Source organism: Scardinius erythrophthalmus (assembly GCF_964197995.2).
Source record: "Scardinius erythrophthalmus genome assembly, chromosome: 24".
Lineage (NCBI taxonomy): Eukaryota > Metazoa > Chordata > Actinopteri > Cypriniformes > Leuciscidae > Scardinius > Scardinius erythrophthalmus.
Window position 1 is genome coordinate 27,922,427 of NC_138244.1, and position 27,422 is coordinate 27,949,848.

At 44.1% G+C, this 27,422-nt stretch overlaps 1 protein-coding gene across 1 annotated transcript in view; it reads right to left on the reverse strand.

Moving 5' to 3' along the window:
• Positions 1 to 7,915: 7,915 nt before the first annotated feature.
• The window catches only part of tdrd12 (tudor domain containing 12), a gene marked incomplete at its 3' end in the record, with an annotated part of 87,445 nt that continues 67,938 nt past the window's right edge, over positions 7,916 to 27,422 (reverse strand). Inside the window, exons 31-37 of the mRNA XM_081355893.1 lie at positions 26,203 to 26,334; positions 25,243 to 25,292; positions 25,071 to 25,164; positions 24,855 to 24,968; positions 24,561 to 24,714; positions 24,411 to 24,471; positions 7,916 to 7,989 (exon numbers count right to left, since the gene is read on the reverse strand). Coding sequence (XP_081212019.1) covers positions 7,916 to 7,989; positions 24,411 to 24,471; positions 24,561 to 24,714; positions 24,855 to 24,968; positions 25,071 to 25,164; positions 25,243 to 25,292; positions 26,203 to 26,334 — 679 coding nt within the window. The remainder of the gene's footprint in view (positions 7,990 to 24,410; positions 24,472 to 24,560; positions 24,715 to 24,854; positions 24,969 to 25,070; positions 25,165 to 25,242; positions 25,293 to 26,202; positions 26,335 to 27,422) is intronic.

The following is a 27,422-nucleotide window of genomic DNA, read 5'->3' on the forward strand; positions in this document are numbered from 1 at the left end:
TTAGGGCATGATAAACAAGATTTGAAATGTGTGTGTGTGTGTGTGTGTGTGTGTGTATATATATACTTTTTTTTTTACACATTTTTCACAGACACTTTCAGATGTCCACTTTATGTGTTTATGGTTTTAACTAAAGGGATACTGTATTAAAATAATAGAGTAATAACAAAGCAATATTGCGTGTATTTAACAAACCAATGAATAAAAACATAAAATCATGTGAAAATATAAAAACTCAGATGCTCCGTCCAGTGTACCGGCGATTGACCCTCATTAGCGGATGATTCTGATTCTGTTCAACATGGACATGTTTCTACCATCGCTCTTCTCTGATCAATCTAGTGATCTGGGGCCTCATGTATCAATCTTGCGTACGCACAAAAACTTTGCGTACGGCAGCTTTCACGCTCACGGTCGTATGTACTAACAGTGAAATTAACGCGAGAATGTGCGTTCCTCCACGCCAATTTCATGTCTGGCGTACGTATATTTCTCACTGTTTTTGTCCGTTGGCGACTCTTACAGGCAATGAAGTGAAGTTGCAAACATTACACAACGAATTGTTCTACAAGTCTATCGCACCACCACCTGTGGGAAACATTGCTATTAATTTGCAATTTATAAAATAAATGACATATATTGTCACACGAGCCTTATGAAAATATTCTATCAATTATGGAATTAAGAAAGAACATATAAAAGCATATTATGCAAAATGATACAACCCTTATTCTATGGCAGCTTTGGTTTTAATGTCCACCTTTATATCAGACCATTTCTTTTTAAGGTAATTTAGAGTAGACTGTGTACAGTTGAGACACCTTAAATAACTTGCTTAAATAACAAGTTGTATTTTTGCTGTGCACGTGCGTATTAGTGTCCTCTTTGATCGTGGGAAATTTGAACAACGGACACATCTCCGATCCGAAGAAATCGGAAAAACTTTTTTTTTCTAAGATATGACGTTCACTTCACCATGCGCTCTCCACAATGACTAGCTTATTATCCTTATGTGACTGTTAAACGTAACTGGTATCACCACAAACGTTATTCTGTGCCCTAAAAACGGGCATATTTCATGGTATTGTGTCATGCAAGGTAATTGCAAAATCTAGAGAAATGTGCGAGGTGGCCAGCGGGGTATAGTTGAGACACACATGTACCAACTGTACCCCCGATAGAGTTCTAAAACACACTGTTTAGTTGTTCAGCCAGCAATCATGTAGCCAGCATAGGACGCAAATGAAAATACAATTTGATATGTGTGATATTTAAACTGTGTATTATAAATAAATATTGTTACATATCTTGTTCCTGCTTTATACATTTTAACCAGTGCTAATTTAAATAAAATGAATGAATATAAATGGATGAATAAACAAAAATGTTGCCCCAGTTGTTATTTTCTTTTCTATTTGTCTTTATTTTTTATATTTACCATGAATGGTTAGTTACCTTCACGACATTAGAAATGGGTCCCTCAACTGTACCATGCACTGTCTCAAGTGTACCACATATGGGTACAGTTGAGACAAAGTTGAGACAAAAAGCACCTTATATTTAAAATAAAAACTACTTGTGGGTATTATTGATTGATAATATCTTAGTCTACAAGCTAATGTAATCATGTGGCGTGTCATGTGGAAATTCACTTCTTTTCAATGTCTATTTTTGTGTGAAAAATCAAAACGCAAAAAGTGTCTCAACTGTACTCAGTCTACTCTACAGTACGACGATCCCACCGCATTGACGGCATCAGCCAAACTCTCCCACTCATATTTTTTTCCTTTTGTTATTAATTCCGGAGGACAAAGTTCCAAACTTTTTTTTTTTCGTTTCTACCTCCGATAGTAGCACCTCCAATTCACTTTCTGTAAAGTTTAATTTCTTGCCGTCATTTTCTTACTGTTTTCTTTTGCCAAAGTGGACTCATTACCATATTTAAATTAGTTTAATTAAGGGAGGAGACTGGGTGGGACGTTGTGCTCGTGCATGTGCGCTCAAATTTACGTTAATTGGGATGTACAAAGAGAATATGCGTGGGATCCTTCGTACGCAGAGATTCATACATCTGGATTTTTTTGTGCGTACGCACATTTACAGCTTTGTCCGTACGCAATGTTTTAGTATGAATTCAACGCAAGTCTTTGTACATGAGGCCCCTGGGGTCTCATGTACAAAGACTTGCGTTGAATTCATACTAAAACATTGCGTATGCACAAAAACTACGCTCACTACGTACCACGTACTTGCGTACGCCAGCTTTCACGCTCACGATCGGATGCACTAACAGTGAAATTAACGCAAGAATATGCGTGGGATCCTTCGTACGCAGAGATTCATAAATCTGGGTTTACATCATTTACAGCTTTGTCCGTACGCAATGTTTAAGTATGAATTCAACGTTAGTGGCTATCTTGATTGTAATATTGGTGTACCCCAGGGGTCAGTATTGGGCCCTATCTTGTTTAGCCTGTACATTAATGACTTGCCCTCAGTCTGTCAATCTGTTAATGTACAAATGTATGCAGATGATACAGTTCTTTATTTGCATACTAAGAACAAACAACAGGCTGCAACTAAATTAACCGAAGCACTGGTGCATGTTTCCGAATGGCTAAAAATGTCAAGTCTGCATCTTAACATTAACAAAACAGTCTGTATGTTCTTTTCTAAGAGGTCCACAAGTGCACAAGTGATGTTTTTATTGAAGGAGAAAAACTCATGGTTGTGTCTGAGTTTAAATACCTTGGTATTATTTTAGATTCTAATTTAACTTTTAAAAAGCAGGTTAAAAAGGTGGCTAATACCATTAGATATAATCTGGCTAACTTTAGACACATAAGGCCCTATTTAACAACAGAGGCAGCCAAACTTTTTATGTATGCCATGATTTTTTCTCACATATCATATTGTTTTACAAGCTGGTCTCAAGCAAATGTGACAACTCTCAGACCTATAGAAATCCTTTATAAACAAACCTTAAAAATATTAGACCAAAAACCTATCAGCTATCACCACTGCAATATTATTACTAAATATAATTTATTCAATTTTGACAGTTTTTTACATTATTTAGATGCCTGCCTCATTTTTAAAATTTTACATGGGCTTGCACCTCCACCACTGGGTGAATTTATACAGCAGAAGAACAGCAGTGGCAGGACAACAAGGGCAGTTACCAGGGGAGACTGTGTTGTACCGTATAGACGTAGTAAGTTTGGCCAAACAGTCTTCTCAGTACGGGCCTCAAATTATTGGAACTGCCTCCCTATTGAACTCAGAGAGAGCAACAGCTATTTATCATTTAAATTTACACTTAAGAAATGGATTAAAAACACTCAGAACTGCAATCATTAATAGTTGGTTTATCTTATTGTAGGTACTGCCCTTCTTTGTATTGTACTTAGTATTATGTATCTATTTTCTTAAATTGTCCTCTGTTTTACATGTATTCTTTTTGTATTATGATGCTGTGTCGACCTGCCAAGGGACTACAGATGAAAATGAGCTCTCTAGCTAACTCTGGCGCATTTACATTTTGAGTGTAAACAAAAAAATGTTAATTAATGTGCATTGTCCCTTTTAAATAAACAATAAAAAAAAATAAAAAAAAATAATGAGTAATGCATTACAAGAAACGTGCTTTATATAATCAGATTACTTTTTGATGTAACGAGTAAAGTAATGCATTACAATGATTACGTAATTATGTAATGTAAATAACTTGTAAGGCATTACTTTAATCGTTACGTCAAAAAGTAATCGGTTTACATACCGTATGTTACTTGCAATGCATTATTTTACTGGCTAGAACAAAAAGTAATGTGATTACGTAATGTACGGTACTTGTAATACATTATCAGATTCCTTTTTAATGTAACGAGTAATGCATTACAAGTAACATGCAGTACTCGTTACATCAAAAAAGTAATCTGATTACATAATGCATTACTAGTAGTGCGTTTCGTACTTAAAGGTGCATTGCGCAACATTTCATGTTAAAAATACCCGTTTTTCTAACCCATACATGCTTAAACAATTGCCTGATGGGCTGAATGAGCCCTTCTATGATCTCTGCGATTGCCTCTATAATCCTGTACTGTAAAATAAATAAGAGGGATTCGGGACGGAATTTGAGACTGGGCGTGACGTCATGCGTGTTCAGTTGCAGTGTTGCAGTTTCTGTATCTGCAAAAACTCAGAGACTTGCGCAATGCACCTTTAAGTTTACTTTTTGATGTTACGAGCAAAGTAACACATTACAAGTAACGTACATTACGTAATCACATAATCAGATTACTTTTTTGAAGTTAATGCAAAATACATTCTAACAACAAATACATTTACAGTCAGACAAAACAAAAGTTACTACAGATGAAGTATTTTCAAAAACAAGTCACAGTAATATTATGATCTGTAGCTGAAACAGCTAGTGATGTACACTCACCTAAAGGATTATTAGGAACACCTGTTCATTTTCTCATTAATGCAATTATCTAATCAACTAATCACATGGCAGTTGCTTCAATGCATTTAGGGGTGTGGTCCTGGTCAAGACAATCTCCTGAACTCCAAACTGAATGTCAGAATGGGAAAGAAAGGTGATTTAAAGGGGGGGTACAATGGTGTTTCATGTATTCAGAGTTGTTTACAGTGTTAAAGAGATGGATTCTCATGCTTAACATGGCCAAAGTTTTTTAAAAATATTTTGGACGAATAACGGAGAATTTCTGTGCCGAAAATATTACTTCCGGGTTGGTACAAGTTTCGGCGTTTTTTTTTTTTGACCGTGGATCTAATGACGTAGACCAGAGTGGAACTCCTTATATGAGCATTTCTCCCGGAAAAGCGCGACCGCGCACCTCAACGCGCTTCAACAGGAAATCATCGGCAGCGCTGCATAGTGTCTCCAAAGTGTTTTTGGTGAGGGAAAGCTTACCAAAGAACCCAGCGTTAGGAACAGTGGATGCAGAAACGAGTTGTGTAGACTGTTTGTTCCCTGCATTCCCTGCATGAATGTTTTATAAACAAAGCCCAGATCGACGGATTCTCTCTATGGCTCTGGCTTCGCCCACACGGCCCGCCTCCAGACGCTCGTTTTTTTCCGGAAAAACTCGGTACAGCCTATTTTCTCTTATAAATATAATAAAACTAAAAGACTTTTTGGAGATATGAAGGATGCAATACTACTCTATAGGTACTCAAGATTAACAGGAGATTGAGTGAAAATGAGCATTTCACCCCCCCTTTAAGCAATTTTGAGCGTGGCATGGTTGTTGGTGCCAGACGGGCCGGTCTGAGTATTTCACAATCTGCTCAGTTACTGGGATTTTCACGCACAACCATTTCTAGGGTTTACAAAGAATGGTGTGAAAAGGGAAAAACATCCAGTATGCGGCAGTCCTGTGGGCGAAAATGCCTTGTTGATGCTGGAGGTCAGAGGAGAATGGGCCGACTGATTCAAGCTGATAGAAGAGCAACTTTGACTGAAATAAACACTCGTTACAACCAAGGTATGCAGCAAAGCATTTGTGAAGCCACAACACGCACAACCTTGAGGCGGATGGGCTACAACAGCAGAAGACCCCACCGGATACCACTCATCTCCACTACTAATAGGAAAAAGAGGCTACAATTTGCACAAGCTTACCAAAATTGGACAGTTGAAGACTGGAGAAATGTTGCCTGGTCTGATGAGTCTCGATTTCTGTTGAGACATTCAGATGGTAGAGTCAGCATTTGGCGTAAACAGAATGAGAACATGGATCCATCATGCCTTGTTACCACTGTGCAGGCTGGTGGTGGTGGTGTAATGGTGTGGGGGATGTTTTCTTGGCACACTTTAGGCCCCTTAGTGCCAATTGGGCATCGTTTAAATGCCACGGCCTACCTGAGCATTGTTTCTGACCATGTCCATCCCGTTTATGACCACCATGTGCCCATCCTCTGATGGCTACTTCCAGCAGGATAATGCACCATGTCACAAAGCTCGAATCACTTCAAATTGGTTTCTTGATCATGACAATGAGTTCACTGTACTAAAATGGCCCCCAGTCACCAGATCTCAACACAATAGAGCATCTTTGGGATGTGGTGGAACGGGAGCTTCGTGCCCTGGATGTGCATCCCACAAATCTCCATCAACTGCAAGATGCTATCCTATCAATATGGGCCAGCATTTCTAAAGAATGCTTTCAGCACCTTGTTGAATCAATGCCACGTAGAATTAAGGCAGTTCTGAAGGCGAAAGGGGGCCAAACACAGTATTAGTATGGTGTTCCTAATAATCCTTTAGGTGAGTGCATGATGTCAAGTTTAATGGACAGATTTATGATGATTTATCAGATTTTTCCCCTAATCTAAAATCAATACTTGGAAAATGTAACTATGATATGACTCATTAGATACCACTTGATACTACAACATTTTTTATTTTATTTTTTACCTGCAAGGAATAGATGGATTTTCCGGAGCAACTCGGCATTACTGACCGGCCATCGGCCATCTTGGTTTGGAGTAAAAAAATAAAATAAAATAAAATAAAAACTCTACATATAAATATATAGGATGATGCACCAGGGTTCACTGTAGTGGTTGATGTGCAACTACGCCATCAAAACTCATGCGTATGCAAGAAAATGTTTTTTGAACAGCTGTCCACTGTAGGACCTCTATAGCCCTATTCGCACGGTAATTGTTTCTCATGGGGTCGTAAGGTATTTAATTTTTTTTAATTTTATTTTTATGAGAATTAAATGAATAGAACATTATTTTCCTATTATTAAATACACATTTATTCGTATTATTCCAAGCATAACATTTACAGCAAATTCTGCAACGGACCACGTGAGCAGCGCGTTCATGGGATTACAAAATTCGCTCCTCCACCGTCAATAAATCGCCATCCGAATGACAGTTTTATAACTGAGGTGCCATGCAAATTCATTTTTTCAGACGTCCACATGAGAAACAATTATCGTCCGAATAGGCTTTAAGTGTGACAGGGTTAAGTGACCCTTTTCATTTTTTAAGCACGTTATGTATCTTACTGTAAACGATTTATCCGTGCATTTTTATTTGTATTTTACTCGCCTCAATTTCAATATCAGAATTTCGACTCAATCTGGTGAAGTATACAATCATTTAATCCACTTAAACCCCGCCCCTTTATTGTGATCGACTGCAAGCCTCCATCCAACAAAAAACGACTGATAGGACCAAGTCCCGCTCAACTTTTTATTTTTGATAAACCGTTTCACTCGGAAGTAGCCAGAGATATTTCTTGTGCTGTGGCGTACATCCGTGTCATTGTGAATAAGTTCACAAACCAGGAAAGAAATCGTATGCTTGGTGTCACTTTATTGCTGCTTAAAGAACATGTGAAATTGCATGTTATTAGACAATGTGTAGTAATTAATGAAATATACAACAAACTTAAATATTCATATAAAAGAACACAAACAAAAACACTTCACATTATAATTAAGCACTGCAAGCAAAGCAGCGATCAACAACAAGGTCAACGCTCAAGTGGACATTTATACTGTTAACAAAACTAGTGTAACTCAAAGAAGCAGTTTATAAAAGATACCTCAACACAAATGCTAAAAAGAAAACAAACATTATTATTATTATTATTATTATTATTAAGGTAAAACTTTATTTTAAGGTGATGTAGTTATGTTACTACATGTAATTACTATAGTAAACTAAATTATGCATAATTAGTAATTAACCCTAAATCAAACTCTAACTCTATAGTAAGTACATGTAGTTAGTTAATATTACTCAGTAGCCTACATATCTGAGTAAGTACAATGTAGTTATGTCATCTTAAAATAAAGTTGTAAGCATTATTATTGTCCTATAGGCTGTGAAACTGATGTGGAGGCCGATGTCCTCAGTTAATGCGTCAGTCGCTGTCGCTGCAGCTCTCGGAGCTGACGAAACAGCCGTCCTCTCCCAACTCAGCCTGGAACCAGTGCCCTGAGGACCACAAACACTCGTCACACTCACTGAAACACTGAGGGAACACAAACACTCGTCACACTCACTGAAACACTGAGGGAACACAAACACTCGTCACACTCACTGAAACACTGAGGGACCACAAACACCCGTCACACTCACTGAAACACTGAGGGAACACAAACACTCGTCACACTCACTGAAACACTGAGGGAACACAAACACTCGTCACACTCACTGAAACACTGAGGGAACACAAACACTCGTCACACTCACTGAAACACTGAGGGACCACAAACACTCGTCACACTCACTGAAACACTGAGGGACCACAAACACTCGTCACACTCACTGAAACACTGAGGGAACACAAACACCCGTCACACTCACTGAAACACTGAGGGAACACAAACACTCGTCACACTCACTGAAACACTGGGGAACACAAACACTCTTCACACTCACTGAAACACTGAGGGAACACAAACACTCGTCACACTCACTGAAACACTGAGGACCACAAACACCCGTCACACTCACTGAAACAATGAGGGACCACAAACACTCGTCACACTCACTGAAACACTGAGGGAACACAAACACTCGTCACACTCACTGAAACACTGAGGGAACACAAACACTCGTCACACTCACTGAAACACTGAGGGACCACAAACACCCGTCACACTCACTGAAACACTGAGGGAACACAAACACCCGTCACACTCACTGAAACACTGAGGGAACACAAACACTCGTCACACTCACTGAAACACTGGGGAACACAAACACTCGTCACACTCACTGAAACACTGAGGGAACACAAACACTCGTCACACTCACTGAAACACTGAGGGAACACAAACACTCGTCACACTCACTGAAACACTGAGGGAACACAAACACTCGTCACACTCACTGAAACACTGAGGGAGCACAAACACTCGTCACACTCACTGAAACACTGAGGGAACACAAACACTCGTCACACTCACTGAAACACTGAGGACCACAAACACTCGTCACACTCACCGAAACACTGAGGGAACACAAACACCCGTCACACTCACTGAAACACTGAGGGAACACAAACACCCGTCACACTCACTGAAACACTGAGGGAACACAAACACTCGTCACACTCACTGAAACACTGAGGGAACACAAACACTCGTCACACTCACTGAAACACTGAGGGAACACAAACACCCGTCACACTCACTGAAACACTGAGGGAACACAAACACCCGTCACACTCACTGAAACACTGAGGGAACACAAACACTCGTCACACTCACTGAAACACTGAGGGAACACAAACACTCGTCACATTCACTGAAACACTGAGGGAACACAAACACCCGTCACACTCACTGAAACACTGAGGGAACACAAACACTCGTCACACTCACTGAAACACTGAGGGAACACAAACACTCGTCACACTCACTGAAACACTGAGGGAACACAAACACCCGTCACATTCACTGAAACACTGAGGGAACACAAACACCCGTCACATTCACTGAAACACTGAGGGAACACAAACACCCGTCACACTCACTGAAACACTGAGGGAACACAAACACTCGTCACACTCACTGAAACACTGAGGGAACACAAACACCCGTCACATTCACTGAAACACTGAGGGAACACAAACACCCGTCACACTCACTGAAACACTGAGGGAACACAAACACCCGTCACACTCACTGAAACACTGAGGGAACACAAACACTCGTCACACTCACTGAAACACTGAGGGAACACAAACACTCGTCACATTCACTGAAACACTGAGGGAACACAAACACTCGTCACACTCACTGAAACACTGAGGGAACACAAACACTCGTCACACTCACTGAAACACTGAGGGAACACAAACACTCGTCACACTCACTGAAACACTGAGGGAACACAAACACTCGTCACACTCACTGAAACACTGAGGGAACACAAACACCCGTCACACTCACTGAAACACTGAGGGAACACAAACACCCGTCACACTCACTGAAACACTGAGGGAACACAAACACTCGTCACACTCACTGAAACACTGAGGGAACACAAACACTCGTCACACTCACTGAAACACTGAGGACCACAAACTCTCGTCACACTCACTGAAACAGTGAGGGAACACAAACACCCGTCACACTCACTGAAACACTGAGGGAACACAAACACCCGTCACACTCACTGAAACACTGAGGGAACACAAACACTCGTCACACTCACTGAAACACTGAGGGAACACAAACACTCGTCACACTCACTGAAACACTGAGGGAACACAAACACTCGTCACATTCACTGAAACACTGAGGGACCACAAACACTCGTCACACTCACTGAAACACTGAGGGAACACAAACACTCGTCACACTCACTGAAACACTGAGGGAACACAAACACCCGTCACACTCACTGAAACACTGAGGGAACACAAACACCCGTCACACTCACTGAAACACTGAGGGAACACAAACACCCGTCACACTCACTGAAACACTGAGGGAACACAAACACCCATCACACTCACTGAAACACTGAGGGAACACAAACACCCGTCACACTCACTGAAACACTGAGGGAACACAAACACCCGTCACACTCACTGAAACACTGAGGGAACACAAACACCCGTCACACTCACTGAAACACTGAGGGAACACAAACACTCGTCACACTCACTGAAACACTGAGGGAACACAAACACTCGTCACACTCACTGAAACACTGAGGGGCCACAAACACTCGTCACACTCACTGAAACACTGAGGGAACACAAACACTCGTCACACTCACTGAAACACTGAGGGAACACAAACACTCGTCCCACTCACTGAAACACTGAGGGAACACAAACACTCGTCACACTCACTGAAACACTGAGGGGCCACAAACACCCGTCACACTCACTGAAACACTGAGGGAACACAAACACCCGTCACACTCACTGAAACACTGAGGGAACACAAACACTCGTCACACTCACTGAAACACTGAGGGGCCACAAACACTCGTCACACTCACTGAAACACTGAGGGGCCACAAACACCCGTCACACTCACTGAAACACTGAGGGAACACAAACACCCGTCACACTCACTGAAACACTGAGGGAACACAAACACCCGTCACACTCACTGAAACACTGAGGGAACACAAACACCCGTCACACTCACTGAAACACTGAGGGGCCACAAACACTCGTCACACTCACTGAAACACTGAGGGGCCACAAACACTCGTCACACTCACTGAAACACTGAGGGGCCACAAACACTCGTCACACTCACTGAAACACTGAGGGAACACAAACACTCGTCACACTCACTGAAACACTGAGGGAACACAAACACTCGTCACACTCACTGAAACACTGAGGGAACACAAACACTCGTCACACTCAGTGAAACACTGAAGGAACACAAACACTCGTCACACTCACTGAAACACTGAGGGGCCACAAACACCCGTCACACTCACTGAAACACTGAGGGAACACAAACACCCGTCACACTCACTGAAACGCTGAGGGAACACAAACACTCGTCACACTCACTGAAACACTGAGGGGCCACAAACACTCGTCACACTCACTGAAACACTGAGGGAACACAAACACTCGTCACACTCACTGAAACACTGAGGGAACACAAACACTCGTCACACTCACTGAAACACTGAGGGAACACAAACACTCGTCACACTCAGTGAAACACTGAGGGAACACAAACACTCGTCACACTCACTGAAACACTGAGGGGCCACAAACACCCGTCACACTCACTGAAACACTGAGGGAACACAAACACCCGTCACACTCACTGAAACGCTGAGGGAACACAAACACCCGTCACACTCACTGAAACACTGAGGGAACACAAACACTCGTCACACTCACTGAAACACTGAGGGACCACAAACACTCGTCACACTCACTGAAACACTGAGGGAACACAAACACCCGTCACACTCACTGAAACACTGAGGGAACACAAACACTCGTCCCACTCACTGAAACACTGAGGACCACAAACACTCGTCACACTCACTGAAACACTGAGGGGCCACAAACACCCGTCACACTCACTGAAACACTGAGGGAACACAAACACCCGTCACACTCACTGAAACACTGAGGGAACACAAACACCCGTCACACTCACTGAAACACTGAGGGAACACAAACACCCGTCACACTCACTGAAACACAGAGGGAACACAAACACCCGTCACACTCACTGAAACACTGAGGGAACACAAACACCCGTCACACTCACTGAAACACTGAGGGAACACAAACACTCGTCACACTCACTGAAACACTGAGGACCACAAACACTCGTCACACTCACTGAAACACTGAGGGAACACAAACACTCGTCACACTCACTGAAACACTGAGGGAACACAAACACTCGTCACACTCACTGAAACACTGAGGGACCACAAACACTCGTCACACTCACTGAAACACTGAGGGAACACAAACACTCGTCACACTCACTGAAACACTGAGGGAACACAAACACTCGTCACACTCACTGAAACACTGAGGACCACAAACTCTCGTCACACTCACTGAAACAGTGAGGGAACACAAACACCCGTCACACTCACTGAAACACTGAGGGAACACAAACACCCGTCACACTCACTGAAACACTGAGGGAACACAAACACTCGTCACACTCACTGAAACACTGAGGGAACACAAACACTCGTCACACTCACTGAAACACTGAGGGAACACAAACACTCGTCACATTCACTGAAACACTGAGGGACCACAAACACTCGTCACACTCACTGAAACACTGAGGGAACACAAACACTCGTCACACTCACTGAAACACTGAGGGAACACAAACACCCGTCACACTCACTGAAACACTGAGGGAACACAAACACCCGTCACACTCACTGAAACACTGAGGGAACACAAACACCCGTCACACTCACTGAAACACTGAGGGAACACAAACACCCATCACACTCACTGAAACACTGAGGGAACACAAACACTCGTCACACTCACTGAAACACTGAGGGAACACAAACACCCGTCACACTCACTGAAACACTGAGGGAACACAAACACCCGTCACACTCACTGAAACACTGAGGGAACACAAACACTCGTCACACTCACTGAAACACTGAGGGAACACAAACACTCGTCACACTCACTGAAACACTGAGGACCACAAACTCTCGTCACACTCACTGAAACAGTGAGGGAACACAAACACCCGTCACACTCACTGAAACACTGAGGGAACACAAACACCCGTCACACTCACTGAAACACTGAGGGAACACAAACACTCGTCACACTCACTGAAACACTGAGGGAACACAAACACTCGTCACACTCACTGAAACACTGAGGGAACACAAACACTCGTCACATTCACTGAAACACTGAGGGACCACAAACACTCGTCACACTCACTGAAACACTGAGGGAACACAAACACTCGTCACACTCACTGAAACACTGAGGGAACACAAACACCCGTCACACTCACTGAAACACTGAGGGAACACAAACACCCGTCACACTCACTGAAACACTGAGGGAACACAAACACCCGTCACACTCACTGAAACACTGAGGGAACACAAACACCCATCACACTCACTGAAACACTGAGGGAACACAAACACCCGTCACACTCACTGAAACACTGAGGGAACACAAACACCCGTCACACTCACTGAAACACTGAGGGAACACAAACACCCGTCACACTCACTGAAACACTGAGGGAACACAAACACTCGTCACACTCACTGAAACACTGAGGGAACACAAACACTCGTCACACTCACTGAAACACTGAGGGGCCACAAACACTCGTCACACTCACTGAAACACTGAGGGAACACAAACACTCGTCACACTCACTGAAACACTGAGGGAACACAAACACTCGTCCCACTCACTGAAACACTGAGGGAACACAAACACTCGTCACACTCACTGAAACACTGAGGGGCCACAAACACCCGTCACACTCACTGAAACACTGAGGGAACACAAACACCCGTCACACTCACTGAAACACTGAGGGAACACAAACACTCGTCACACTCACTGAAACACTGAGGGGCCACAAACACTCGTCACACTCACTGAAACACTGAGGGGCCACAAACACCCGTCACACTCACTGAAACACTGAGGGAACACAAACACCCGTCACACTCACTGAAACACTGAGGGAACACAAACACCCGTCACACTCACTGAAACACTGAGGGAACACAAACACCCGTCACACTCACTGAAACACTGAGGGGCCACAAACACTCGTCACACTCACTGAAACACTGAGGGGCCACAAACACTCGTCACACTCACTGAAACACTGAGGGGCCACAAACACTCGTCACACTCACTGAAACACTGAGGGAACACAAACACTCGTCACACTCACTGAAACACTGAGGGAACACAAACACTCGTCACACTCACTGAAACACTGAGGGAACACAAACACTCGTCACACTCAGTGAAACACTGAGGGAACACAAACACTCGTCACACTCACTGAAACACTGAGGGGCCACAAACACCCGTCACACTCACTGAAACACTGAGGGAACACAAACACCCGTCACACTCACTGAAACACTGAGGGAACACAAACACTCGTCACACTCACTGAAACACTGAGGACCACAAACACTCGTCACACTCACTGAAACACTGAGGGGCCACAAACACCCGTCACACTCACTGAAACACTGAGGGAACACAAACACCCGTCACACTCACTGAAACACTGAGGGAACACAAACACCCGTCACACTCACTGAAACACTGAGGGAACACAAACACCCGTCACACTCACTGAAACACTGAGGGACCACAAACACTCGTCACTCACTGAAACACTGAGGGAATACAAACACTCGTCACACTCACTGAAACACTGAGGGAACACAAACACTCGTCACACTCACTGAAACACTGAGGGACCACAAACACTCGTCACACTCACTGAAACACTGAGGGACCACAAACACTCGTCACACTCACTGAAACACTGAGGGACCACAAACACTCGTCACACTCACTGAAACACTGAGGGAACACAAACACTCGTCACACTCACTGAAACACTGAGGGAACACAAACACTCGTCACACTCACTGAAACACTGAGGGAACACAAACACTCGTCACACTCACTGAAACACTGAGGGACCACAAACACTCGTCACACTCACTGAAACACTGAGGGACCACAAACACTCGTCACTCACTGAAACACTGAGGGGCCACAAACACTCGTCACACTCACTGAAACACTGAGGGACCACAAACACTCGTCACACTCACTGAAACACTGAGGGAACACAAACACTCGTCACACTCACTGAAACACTGAGGGACCACAAACACTCGTCACACTCACTGAAACACTGAGGGAACACAAACACTCGTCACACTCACTGAAACACTGAGGGACCACAAACACCCGTCACACTCACTGAAACACTGAGGACCACAAACACTCGTCACACTCACTGAAACACTGAGGGAACACAAACACTCGTCACACTCACTGAAACACTGAGGGACCACAAACACTCGTCACATTCACTGAAACACTGAGGGAACACAAACACTCGTCACACTCACTGAAACACTGAGGGAACACAAACACTCTTCACACTCACTGAAACACTGAGGGACCACAAACACTCGTCACATTCACTGAAACACTGAGGGAACACAAACACTCGTCACATTCACTGAAACACTGAGGGAACACAAACACTCGTCACATTCACTGAAACACTGAGGGAACACAAACACTCGTCACACTCACTGAAACACTGAGGGACCACAAACACTCGTCACATTCACTGAAACACTGAGGGAACACAAACACTCGTCACACTCACTGAAACACTGAGGGACCACAAACACTCGTCACACTCACTGAAACACTGAGGGAACACAAACACTCGTCACACTCACTGAAACACTGAGGAACACAAACACTCGTCACATTCACTGAAACACTGAGGGAACACAAACACTCGTCACATTCACTGAAACACTGAGGGAACACAAACACTCGTCACACTCACTGAAACACTGAGGGAACACAAACACTCGTCACACTCACTGAAACACTGAGGGAACACAAACACTCGTCACACTCACTGAAACTCTGAGGGAACACAAACACCCGTCACACTCACTGAAACACTGAGGGACCACAAACACTCGTCACACTCACTGAAACGCTGAGGGACCACAAACACTCGTCACACTCACTGAAACTCTGAGGGAACACAAACACCCGTCACACTCACTGAAACACTGAGGGACCACAAACACTCGTCACACTCACTGAAACGCTGAGGGACCACAAACACTCGTCACACTCACTGAAACACTGAGGGAACACAAACACTCGTCACACTCACTGAAACACTGAGGACCACAAACACCTTGTCACACTCACTGAAACACTGAGGGGCCACAAACACTCGTCACACTCACTGAAACACTGAGGGAACACAAACACTCGTCACACTCACTGAAACACTGAGGACCACAAACACTCGTCACACTCACTGAAACACTGAGGGAACACAAACACTCGTCACACTCACTGAAACACTGAGAGAACACAAACACTCGTCACACTCACTGAAACACTGAGGGAACACAAACACTCGTCACACTCACTGAAACACTGAGGGAACACAAACACTCGTCACACTCACTGAAACACTGAGGACCACAAACACTCGTCACACTCACTGAAACACTGAGGGAACACAAAACACTCGTCACACTCACTGAAACACTGAGGAACACAAACACTCGTCACACTCACTGAAACACTGAGGGAACACAAACACTCGTCACACTCACTGAAACACTGAGGGAACACAAACACTCGTCACACTCACTGAAACACTGAGGGAACACAAACACTCGTCACACTCACTGAAACACTGAGGGAACACAAACACTCGTCACACTCACTGAAACACTGAGGACCACAAACTCTCGTCACACTCACTGAAACAGTGAGGGAACACAAACACTCGTCACACTCACTGAAACACTGAGGACCACAAACACTCGTCACACTCACTGAAACACTGAGGGAACACAAACACTCGTCACACTCACTGAAACACTGAGGGACCACAAACACTCGTCACACTCACTGAAACACTGAGGGACCACAAACACTCGTCACACTCACTGAAACACTGAGGGAACACAAACACCCGTCACACTCACTGAAACACTGAGGGAACACAAACACTCGTCACACTCACTGAAACACTGAGGGGCCACAAACACTCGTCACACTCACTGAAACACTGAGGGAACACAAACACTCGTCACACTCACTGAAACACTGAGGGAACACAAACACTCGTCACACTCACTGAAACACTGAGGGACCACAAACACTCGTCACACTCACTGAAACACTGAGGGACCACAAACACTCGTCACACTCACTGAAACACTGAGGGAACACAAACACCCGTCACACTCACTGAAACACTGAGGGAACACAAACACCCGTCACACTCACTGAAACACTGAGGGAACACAAACACCCGTCACACTCACTGAAACACTGAGGGAACACAAACACCCGTCACACTCACTGAAACACTGAGGGAACACAAACACCCGTCACACTCACTGAAACACTGAGGGAACACAAACACTCGTCACACTCACTGAAACACTGAGGGGCCACAAACACTCGTCACACTCACTGAAACACTGAGGGACCACAAACACTCGTCACACTCACTGAAACACTGAGGGAACACAAACACCCGTCACACTCACTGAAACACTGAGGGAACACAAACACCCGTCACACTCACTGAAACACTGAGGGAACACAAACACTCGTCACACTCACTGAAACACTGAGGGAACACAAACACTCGTCACACTCACTGAAACACTGAGGGAACACAAACACTCGTCACACTCAGTGAAACACTGAGGGAACACAAACACTCGTCACACTCACTGAAACACTGAGGGAACACAAACACTCGTCACACTCACTGAAACAACACAAACACTCGTCACACTCACTGAAACACTGAGGGAACACAAACACTCGTCACACTCACTGAAACACTGAGGGAACACAAACACCCGTCACACTCACTGAAACACTGAGGGAACACAAACACTCGTCACACTCACTGAAACACTGAGGACCACAAACACTCGTCACACTCACTGAAACACTGAGGGGCCACAAACACCCGTCACACTCACTGAAACACTGAGGGAACACAAACACCCGTCACACTCACTGAAACACTGAGGGAACACAAACACCCGTCACACTCACTGAAACACTGAGGGAACACAAACACCCGTCACACTCACTGAAACACTGAGGGGCCACAAACACTCGTCACACTCACTGAAACACTGAGGGACCACAAACACTCATCACACTCACTGAAACACTGAGGGAACACAAACACTCGTCACACTCACTGAAACACTGAGGGAACACAAACACTCGTCACACTCACTGAAACACTGAGGGAACACAAACACTCGTCACACTCACTGAAACACTGAGGGAACACAAACACTCGTCACACTCACTGAAACACTGAGGGGCCACAAACACCCGTCACACTCACTGAAACACTGAGGGAACACAAACACCCGTCACACTCACTGAAACACTGAGGGAACACAAACACTCGTCACACTCACTGAAACACTGAGGGAACACAAACACTCGTCACACTCACTGAAACACTGAGGACCACAAACACTCGTCACACTCACTGAAACACTGAGGGACCACAAACACTCGTCACACTCACTGAAACACTGAGGGAACACAAACACTCGTCACACTCACTGAAACACTGAGGGAACACAAACACTCGTCACACTCACTGAAACACTGAGGGAACACAAACACCCGTCACACTCACTGAAACACTGAGGACCACAAACACTCGTCACATTCACTGAAACACTGAGGGAACACAAACACTCGTCACACTCACTGAAACACTGAGGACCACAAACACTCGTCACATTCACTGAAACACTGAGGGAACACAAACACTCGTCACATTCACTGAAACACTGAGGGAACACAAACACTCGTCACACTCACTGAAACACTGAGGGACCACAAACACTCGTCACACTCACTGAAACACTGAGGACCACAAACACTCGTCACACTCACTGAAACACTGAGGGACCACAAACACTCGTCACACTCACTGAGGGTGTACTCACACTAGGCACGGTTGCCATGAACCGGGCCCGAGTACGATTGTCCCCCCTCCCCACTCCCCCTCTGGCCTGCACTCACATAGGGTTTCAGCATTCGTGCCGGAGCACGCTTACGTCATTATGGTGCAACGGTTTCGGGATAAACAGAAAGAGCGGCGCTCTCACTGAACACAATGGAGTCTATCGCTCTGTTTACTTTGTGGATAATTTTGAGTCGTTTGGTCCACAGCCCTCTCACAGCCTGTTGTTAAACAGATCTATCGCCTTTGTGGCTCGAAAATTTTCACGTAATCGTGCTGCTCGTATGAGGAGGTTTGCAAGGTACCAGCTGAAGTGCAGCAAGGACTTTGCAGCTTTGATTACGGACTACAGTTCCAGACGTCACGCGTCCTGTTCCGTGCTCCAGCACGGTTAGCGCTCACACTGCATGCGAACCGCGCCCGAGTCCAACTGAACCGTGCTCTGGCCCACCTCTTCCAAGCGGGCCAGGGCCGGCTAATCGAGCCGCGCCCGGGCACGGTTCGGAGCACTCACACTAGTCAAACGAACCGCGCTTTGGTGGTCAAACGCACTCGGGCACGGTTCAAACTGGCTAGTGTGAGTACACCCTGAAACACTGAGGGAACACAAACACTCGTCACACTCACTGAAACACTGAGGGAACACAAACACTCGTCACACTCACTGAAACACTGAGGGAACACAAACACTCGTCACACTCACTGAAACACTGAGGGAACACAAACACTCGTCACACTCACTGAAACACTGAGGGAACACAAACACTCGTCACACTCACTGAAACACTGAGGGAACACAAACACTCGTCACACTCACTGAAACACTGAGGGAACACAAACACTCGTCACACTCACTGAAACACTGGGGAACACAAACACTCGTCACACTCACTGAAACACTGAGGGAACACAAACACTCGTCACACTCACTGAAACACTGAGGGAACACAAACACTCGTCACACTCACTGAAACACTGAGGGACCACAAACACTCGTCACATTCACTGAAACACTGAGGGACCACAAACACTCGTCACACTCACTGAAACACTGAGGGAACACAAACACTCGTCACACTCACTGAAACACTGAGGGAACACAAACACTCGTCACACTCACTGAAACACTGAGGGAACACAAACACTCGTCACACTCACTGAAACACTGAGGGAACACAAACACTCGTCACACTCACTGAAACACTGAGGGAACACAAACACTCGTCACACTCACTGAAACACTGAGGGAACACAAACACTCGTCACACTCACTGAAACACTGAGGGAACACAAACACTCGTCACACTCACTGAAACACTGAGGGAACACAAACACTCGTCACACTCACTGAAACACTGAGGGAACACAAACACTCTTCACACTCACTGAAACACTGAGGGAACACAAACACTCGTCACACTCACTGAAACACTGAGGGAACACAAACACTCGTCACACTCACTGAAACACTGAGGGAACACAAACACTCGTCACACTCACTGAAACACTGAGGGAACACAAACACTCGTCACACTCACTGAAACACTGAGGGAACACAAAAACCCGTCACACTCACTGAAACACTGAGGGAACACAAACACTCGTCACACTCACTGAAACACTGAGGGAACACAAACACCCGTCACACTCACTGAAACACTGAGGACCACAAACACTCGTCACACTCACTGAAACACTGAGGGACCACAAACACTCGTCACACTCACTGAAACACTGAGGGAACACAAACACTCGTCACACTCACTGAAACACTGAGGGACCACAAACACTCGTCACACTCACTGAAACACTGAGGGAACACAAACACCCGTCACACTCACTGAAACACTGAGGACCACAAACACTCGTCACACTCACTGAAACACTGAGGGAACACAAACACTCGTCACACTAACTGAAACACTGAGGGAACACAAACACCCGTCACACTCACTGAAACACTGAGGACCACAAACACTCGTCACACTCACTGAAACACTGAGGGACCACAAACACCCGTCACACTCACTGAAACACTGAGGGACCACAAACACTCGTCACACTCACTGAAACACTGAGGGAACAAAAACACTCGTCACACTCACTGAAACACTGAGGGACCACAAACACTCGTCACACTCACTGAAACACTGAGGGAACACAAACACTCGTCACACTCACTGAAACACTGAGGGAACACAAACACTCGTCACACTCACTGAAACACTGAGGGAACAAACACTCGTCACACTCACTGAAACACTGAGGGACCACAAACACTCGTCACACTCACTGAAACACTGAGGACCACAAACACTCGTCACACTCACTGAAACACTGAGGGAACACAAACACTCGTCACACTCACTGAAACACTGAGGGAACACAAACACCCGTCACACTCACTGAAACACTGAGGGAACACAAACACCCGTCACACTCACTGAAACACTGAGGAAACACAAACACTCGTCACACTCACTGAAACACTGAGGGAACACAAACACTCGTCACACTCACTGAAACACTGAGGGAACACAAACACTCGTCACACTCACTGAAACACTGAGGGACCACAAACACTCGTCACACTCACTGAAACACTGAGGGAACACAAACACTCGTCACACTCACTGAAACACTGAGGGACCACAAACACTCGTCACACTCACTGAAACACTGAGGGAACACAAACACTCGTCACACTCACTGAAACACTGAGGGAACACAAACACTCGTCACACTCACTGAAACACTGAGGGAACACAAACACCCGTCACACTCACTGAAACACTGAGGGAACACAAACACCCGTCACACTCACTGAAACACTGAGGGAACACAAACACTCGTCACACTCACTGAAACACTGAGGGAACACAAACACTCGTCACACTCACTGAAACACTGAGGGAACACAAACACTCGTCACACTCACTGAAACACTGAGGGAACACAAACACTCGTCACACTCACTGAAACACTGAGGGAACACAAACACTCGTCACACTCACTGAAACACTGAGGGAACACAAACACTCGTCACACTCACTGAAACACTGAGGGAACACAAACACCCGTCACACTCACTGAAACACTGAGGGAACACAAACACTCGTCACACTCACTGAAACACTGAGGGAACACAAACACTCGTCACACTCACTGAAACACTGAGGGAACACAAACACTCGTCACACTCACTGAAACACTGAGGGAACACAAACACCCGTCACACTCACTGAAACACTGAGGACCACAAACACTCGTCACACTCACTGAAACACTGAGGGACCACAAACACTCGTCACACTCACTGAAACACTGAGGGAACACAAACACCCGTCACACTCACTGAAACACTGAGGGAACACAAACACTCGTCACACTCACTGAAACACTGAGGGAACACAAACACCCGTCACACTCACTGAAACACTGAGGGAACACAAACACCCGTCACACTCACTGAAACACTGAGGGAACACAAACACTCGTCACACTCACTGAAACACTGAGGGAACACAAACACTCGTCACATTCACTGAAACACTGAGGGAACACAAACACTCGTCACACTCACTGAAACACTGAGGGAACACAAACACCCGTCACACTCACTGAAACACTGAGGGAACACAAACACTCGTCACACTCACTGAAACACTGAGGGAACACAAACACTCGTCACACTCACTGAAACACTGAGGGACCACAAACACTCGTCACACTCACTGAAACACTGAGGGAACACAAACACTCGTCACACTCACTGAAACACTGAGGGACCACAAACACTCGTCACACTCACTGAAACACTGAGGGAACACAAACACTCGTCACACTCACTGAAACACTGAGGGAACACAAACACTCGTCACACTCACTGAAACACTGAGGGACCACAAACACTCGTCACACTCACTGAAACACTGAGGGAACACAAACACTCGTCACACTCACTGAAACACTGAGGGAACACAAACACTCGTCACACTCACTGAAACACTGAGGGACCACAAACACTCGTCACACTCACTGAAACACTGAGGGAACACAAACACTCGTCACACTCACTGAAACACTGGGGAACACAAACACTCGTCACACTCACTGAAACACTGAGGGAACACAAACACTCGTCACACTCACTAAAACACTGAGGGAACACAAACACTCCTCACACTCACTGAAACACTGAGGGACCACAAACACTCGTCACACTCACTGAAACACTGAGGGACCACAAACACTCGTCACACTCACTGAAACACTGAGGGACCACAAACACTCTTCACACTCACTGAAACACTGAGGGACCACAAACACTCGTCACACTCACTGAAACACTGAGGGAACACAAACACTCGTCACACTCACTGAAACACTGAGGGAACACAAACACTCGTCACACTCACTAAAACACTGAGGGAACACAAACACTCGTCACACTCACTAAAACACTGAGGGAACACAAACACTCGTCACACTCACTGAAACACTGAAACAGTTTTGACTGAAACAGTTCTGCATACTTAACACTGCTATTTTTTGTCAATGAATGTCTTTTATTTCATATTGTTTATTTTTAGGGAATTTTTTTATACAAAATTATATTCACGCTGTATTTATTATCCATTTCACTTTCTGAGCATAGACCTGAAAATTCAATTTCCAACTTAAACTGTCGTAAATCTTGAATGCTTATGAGCACAGACTTAAGTTTGATCTCTTTTCAAAGACGACACATGGCAGATTATTGCTGCAGTACCAAAAGTTTCCAATAGATTAGACTAAATTTGTTTCCCAATGCACTTATTTTTGACTGCGAGGAGCACAAGTGTGAATGTTTTTAAAGGACCATTTAACAAAACCTAGTAAGAAGTCAACCTTGGCAATACATCCATTGACCATGAATGAATGAGAAAGATATGAGAAAGATACTGAATGAGAAAGATACTAACACAGAGCAGGGAAATAAGATCTAAATAACCTAAATTCCCTCCCCAAAAAAAGTGTGTCATTTTATCATGTTTATATTTGATACACTCTTAATACTCCTGGGCAAAACTGAGCTTATGAGAGTGACACATATTTATTCCTCACCGTTCACTGGAGAAGCACGAGCCTCATCGATGTGGTCAAACTCATAGCTGACGAAGGCACTCTGTGGCGAAAGATTAGAAATCAGTGTGATTCTGCACAATACAGCATAATTCACGCATCTCTGGCCACATCTGAAGAAGATATACATACCTTGTGTTTGAGGAGCGTTGTCCAGTCCTGCTTTTCCTTTTTCATCAGTTTCATCACAGGCTCATTGCACTTGATTTCCCATGAGCACCTCTCTGCGATGATGTCACCGGACAGCTCCAGCTTTGCGTGGTAATGCCGGTCATTCACGTACCCACTGAGATCACATGCATCAAAAGATCCCCATTAAACACCATACAATGCACATGTTCTCTGCCTCTGCTGCTTCATTACGGACAGTAAAGTGACATCATGTCAAGCATCCATACGGATAAGATGACAGTATGATCATGTGACCTGTAGATGACTGTGTCAGAGCTGAATTCACACTTCTGCATCACTGGATTGATGAGCTTCACGCAGATGGTCACAAACTCGCCCCTCTGAAACCACTTGATCTGCGGGTGGAAACTGCAGGAAACATTGGCCGTTACATGAGAAATCATCAGACACTGTGGCTGATCGATCACTCACACTCACTCACTCACTCACTCACTCACTCACCTCACTCACCTGGGAGGCTGGAATGATAAAAGTGCTGGATTATGGAGAAACTGGGGTTTATTAGCAGCCTGTATTCTGTCGACACTCAGGGCTTCATCTTTGTCTGCATAATCAAAACCAAGTGTCACTACAAGTGCTAATGAACGGACTAGTGCTCATATCCGGATGAACATGAACATGCCTGTTTCACAGCTGGTCTGGTCTGGAGATGAGAATCCGTTCACATCGGGGCTAAAACAGAAAAACAACAAAAAAATAATGAGAACGTGAGTCATTACCAAACGAAAACTAGGAGTCAGTTCTTATTCATAACTGGTTAAATAAATAAAAAATACTGGAACAGTAACATTTTTTGAGTCCAATAGAGTCTGATATACAAACAAATAACTTTCTTTTTTTATTTTTATGAATCAGCATCAAAAAGACTTGTGAATCAGTCTTGAACTCATGTTATTAGCTAAAATGGCATTTCTCCATGTCTAAGTCTTGAGACTTAAATAAGAACATGACGTGGATTTTTTTAATATTAATATGTTCCTTGTGTTTCACTTACAACATTAATCAAGCTTTGCTGGTCTGGAATGATCAGTTTATATGGTGTGATGATGTAAAACTATTGGTCGATGTCTTGCTCTGGAGGCGGGCTTATGCAAATATATTTACCCGTGTCACAAATCCTACAACATCCAAACGAGCTTGATATAATAAATGCTTTGTTTCTAATGAAGAGGACGTTTTAAGCTCTAAAACTTGCAGGATGTTTTAATGGTACAAAGATCTATTATATGTCAAAAGATCAAGGCAAATTTGATTTCTCATGTCATGACCCCTTTAAGCCGGTGTACCGGTGTCGTACAAGCAGAGCAAAAGTTCACTTCAATAATGAACCAAGTGCAACAAACAGCACAAATGGACAGATTAGAAGATATTATATTTTGGTATATGTAGTGAGAACCCTAAAACCAAGACAAAAGTGGCCTAAAATCAGACTTTTTTGCTCACGTGTGACTCAGATCAGAGTGAACGGCACAAACCCCATGGATAAAATAGTTTTAAAGGATAAAATTATTGACTACAGGGGGACTTTAATTGTTTTCTATAAAGTAAAGAGGCTCTTAAAGAAGTGCATGTAGAGACTAGCCTGGTCTCCTCTGCCGGCTCCTGATCTGCGCTGCTGCTGTGGATGAAGCGCAGGGCATTATGGGCACTGACCACATCCTTCATCCGGCTGGTCATCAGCTCCTCTGAGACGCTCAGCACAGGGCTCTCACTCCTGACAACACAACACACAAGACAGATAACAACAATAGATGTGTGTGTGTGTTTATAAGAAAACAAAAGTATTATGTCTTATTATGTCTTAAGTATTATAACTTATGTCTTAACCCGCTTTTTAAGAATATAAATGCTAGTAGCCTCTTTTACTTCATCTGGTGACAATTCCACATTTTTGGAGCATAGTAAATATACATAATGGTAGTAATTGATCTAATGCACTTTATTTTATCTGTCAATCACAACTTAGAGCAGCCTTAATGGTCCTAAAAATATGATTTTCTACACTTTAAATATATATTTTTTTATATTTTTATTGACTGAATAGCTTGACATCAGTGATAAACCCAATGTTTTTCCTCGACTCTGGTGGCCCGGCAGTTTCATAATGAACCTGAACTATTTTTACACTTCTCATGATAACATAAAGGTCTCTAACATTATTTATTTGAGTGAGTTTTGGCACGCATCTGATGAAACCGCTGCAAGGCTTATGATTTAATGGTTCACACGAGCAGCTCATTATCAGATCGGTTGTCTCTGCACATGCCGTCAGTTTAACACACATTTCAGAGCGCTTCACTTTCACAGACACATCATTTGTCAGACCCATGATGATCACAGTATTTCACTAGATTTGTAATGAGATGTGTTTGTTAACCCGTTTTTACAGAAACAGCAGTTTTCTGTTAAAATAAAGCAGCAAGAACTCTTGCAAGTGAATAAATTAAAGCACACATATTGAAATTTTACTATAAAACTAATTAACCTGTTAACTGCCACCCCCCTTTTCAACCCAAGATTGAACTTTATTAGTTGTTGTTCATGAATGCTTTGGGATACAGACCTACAGTTAGGATCTGTTTAAAGAAAACACAGCAGATTATTGCTTAATTTTGTTTTTTAGCTGTAAAACAGTTTCTTTACTATGAAGAAATGTTCAGAACTAATTTCATACAAGATATTTGACAAAATTATTTGTACTCTAAAATTGCCATTAAAAATCAAAGCCACGTGTCTAATCAAGTTGTGTTCCAGATTTGAAGTTAATATCACAAAAATAGAGTTTCCTGTGATATTTTGTTT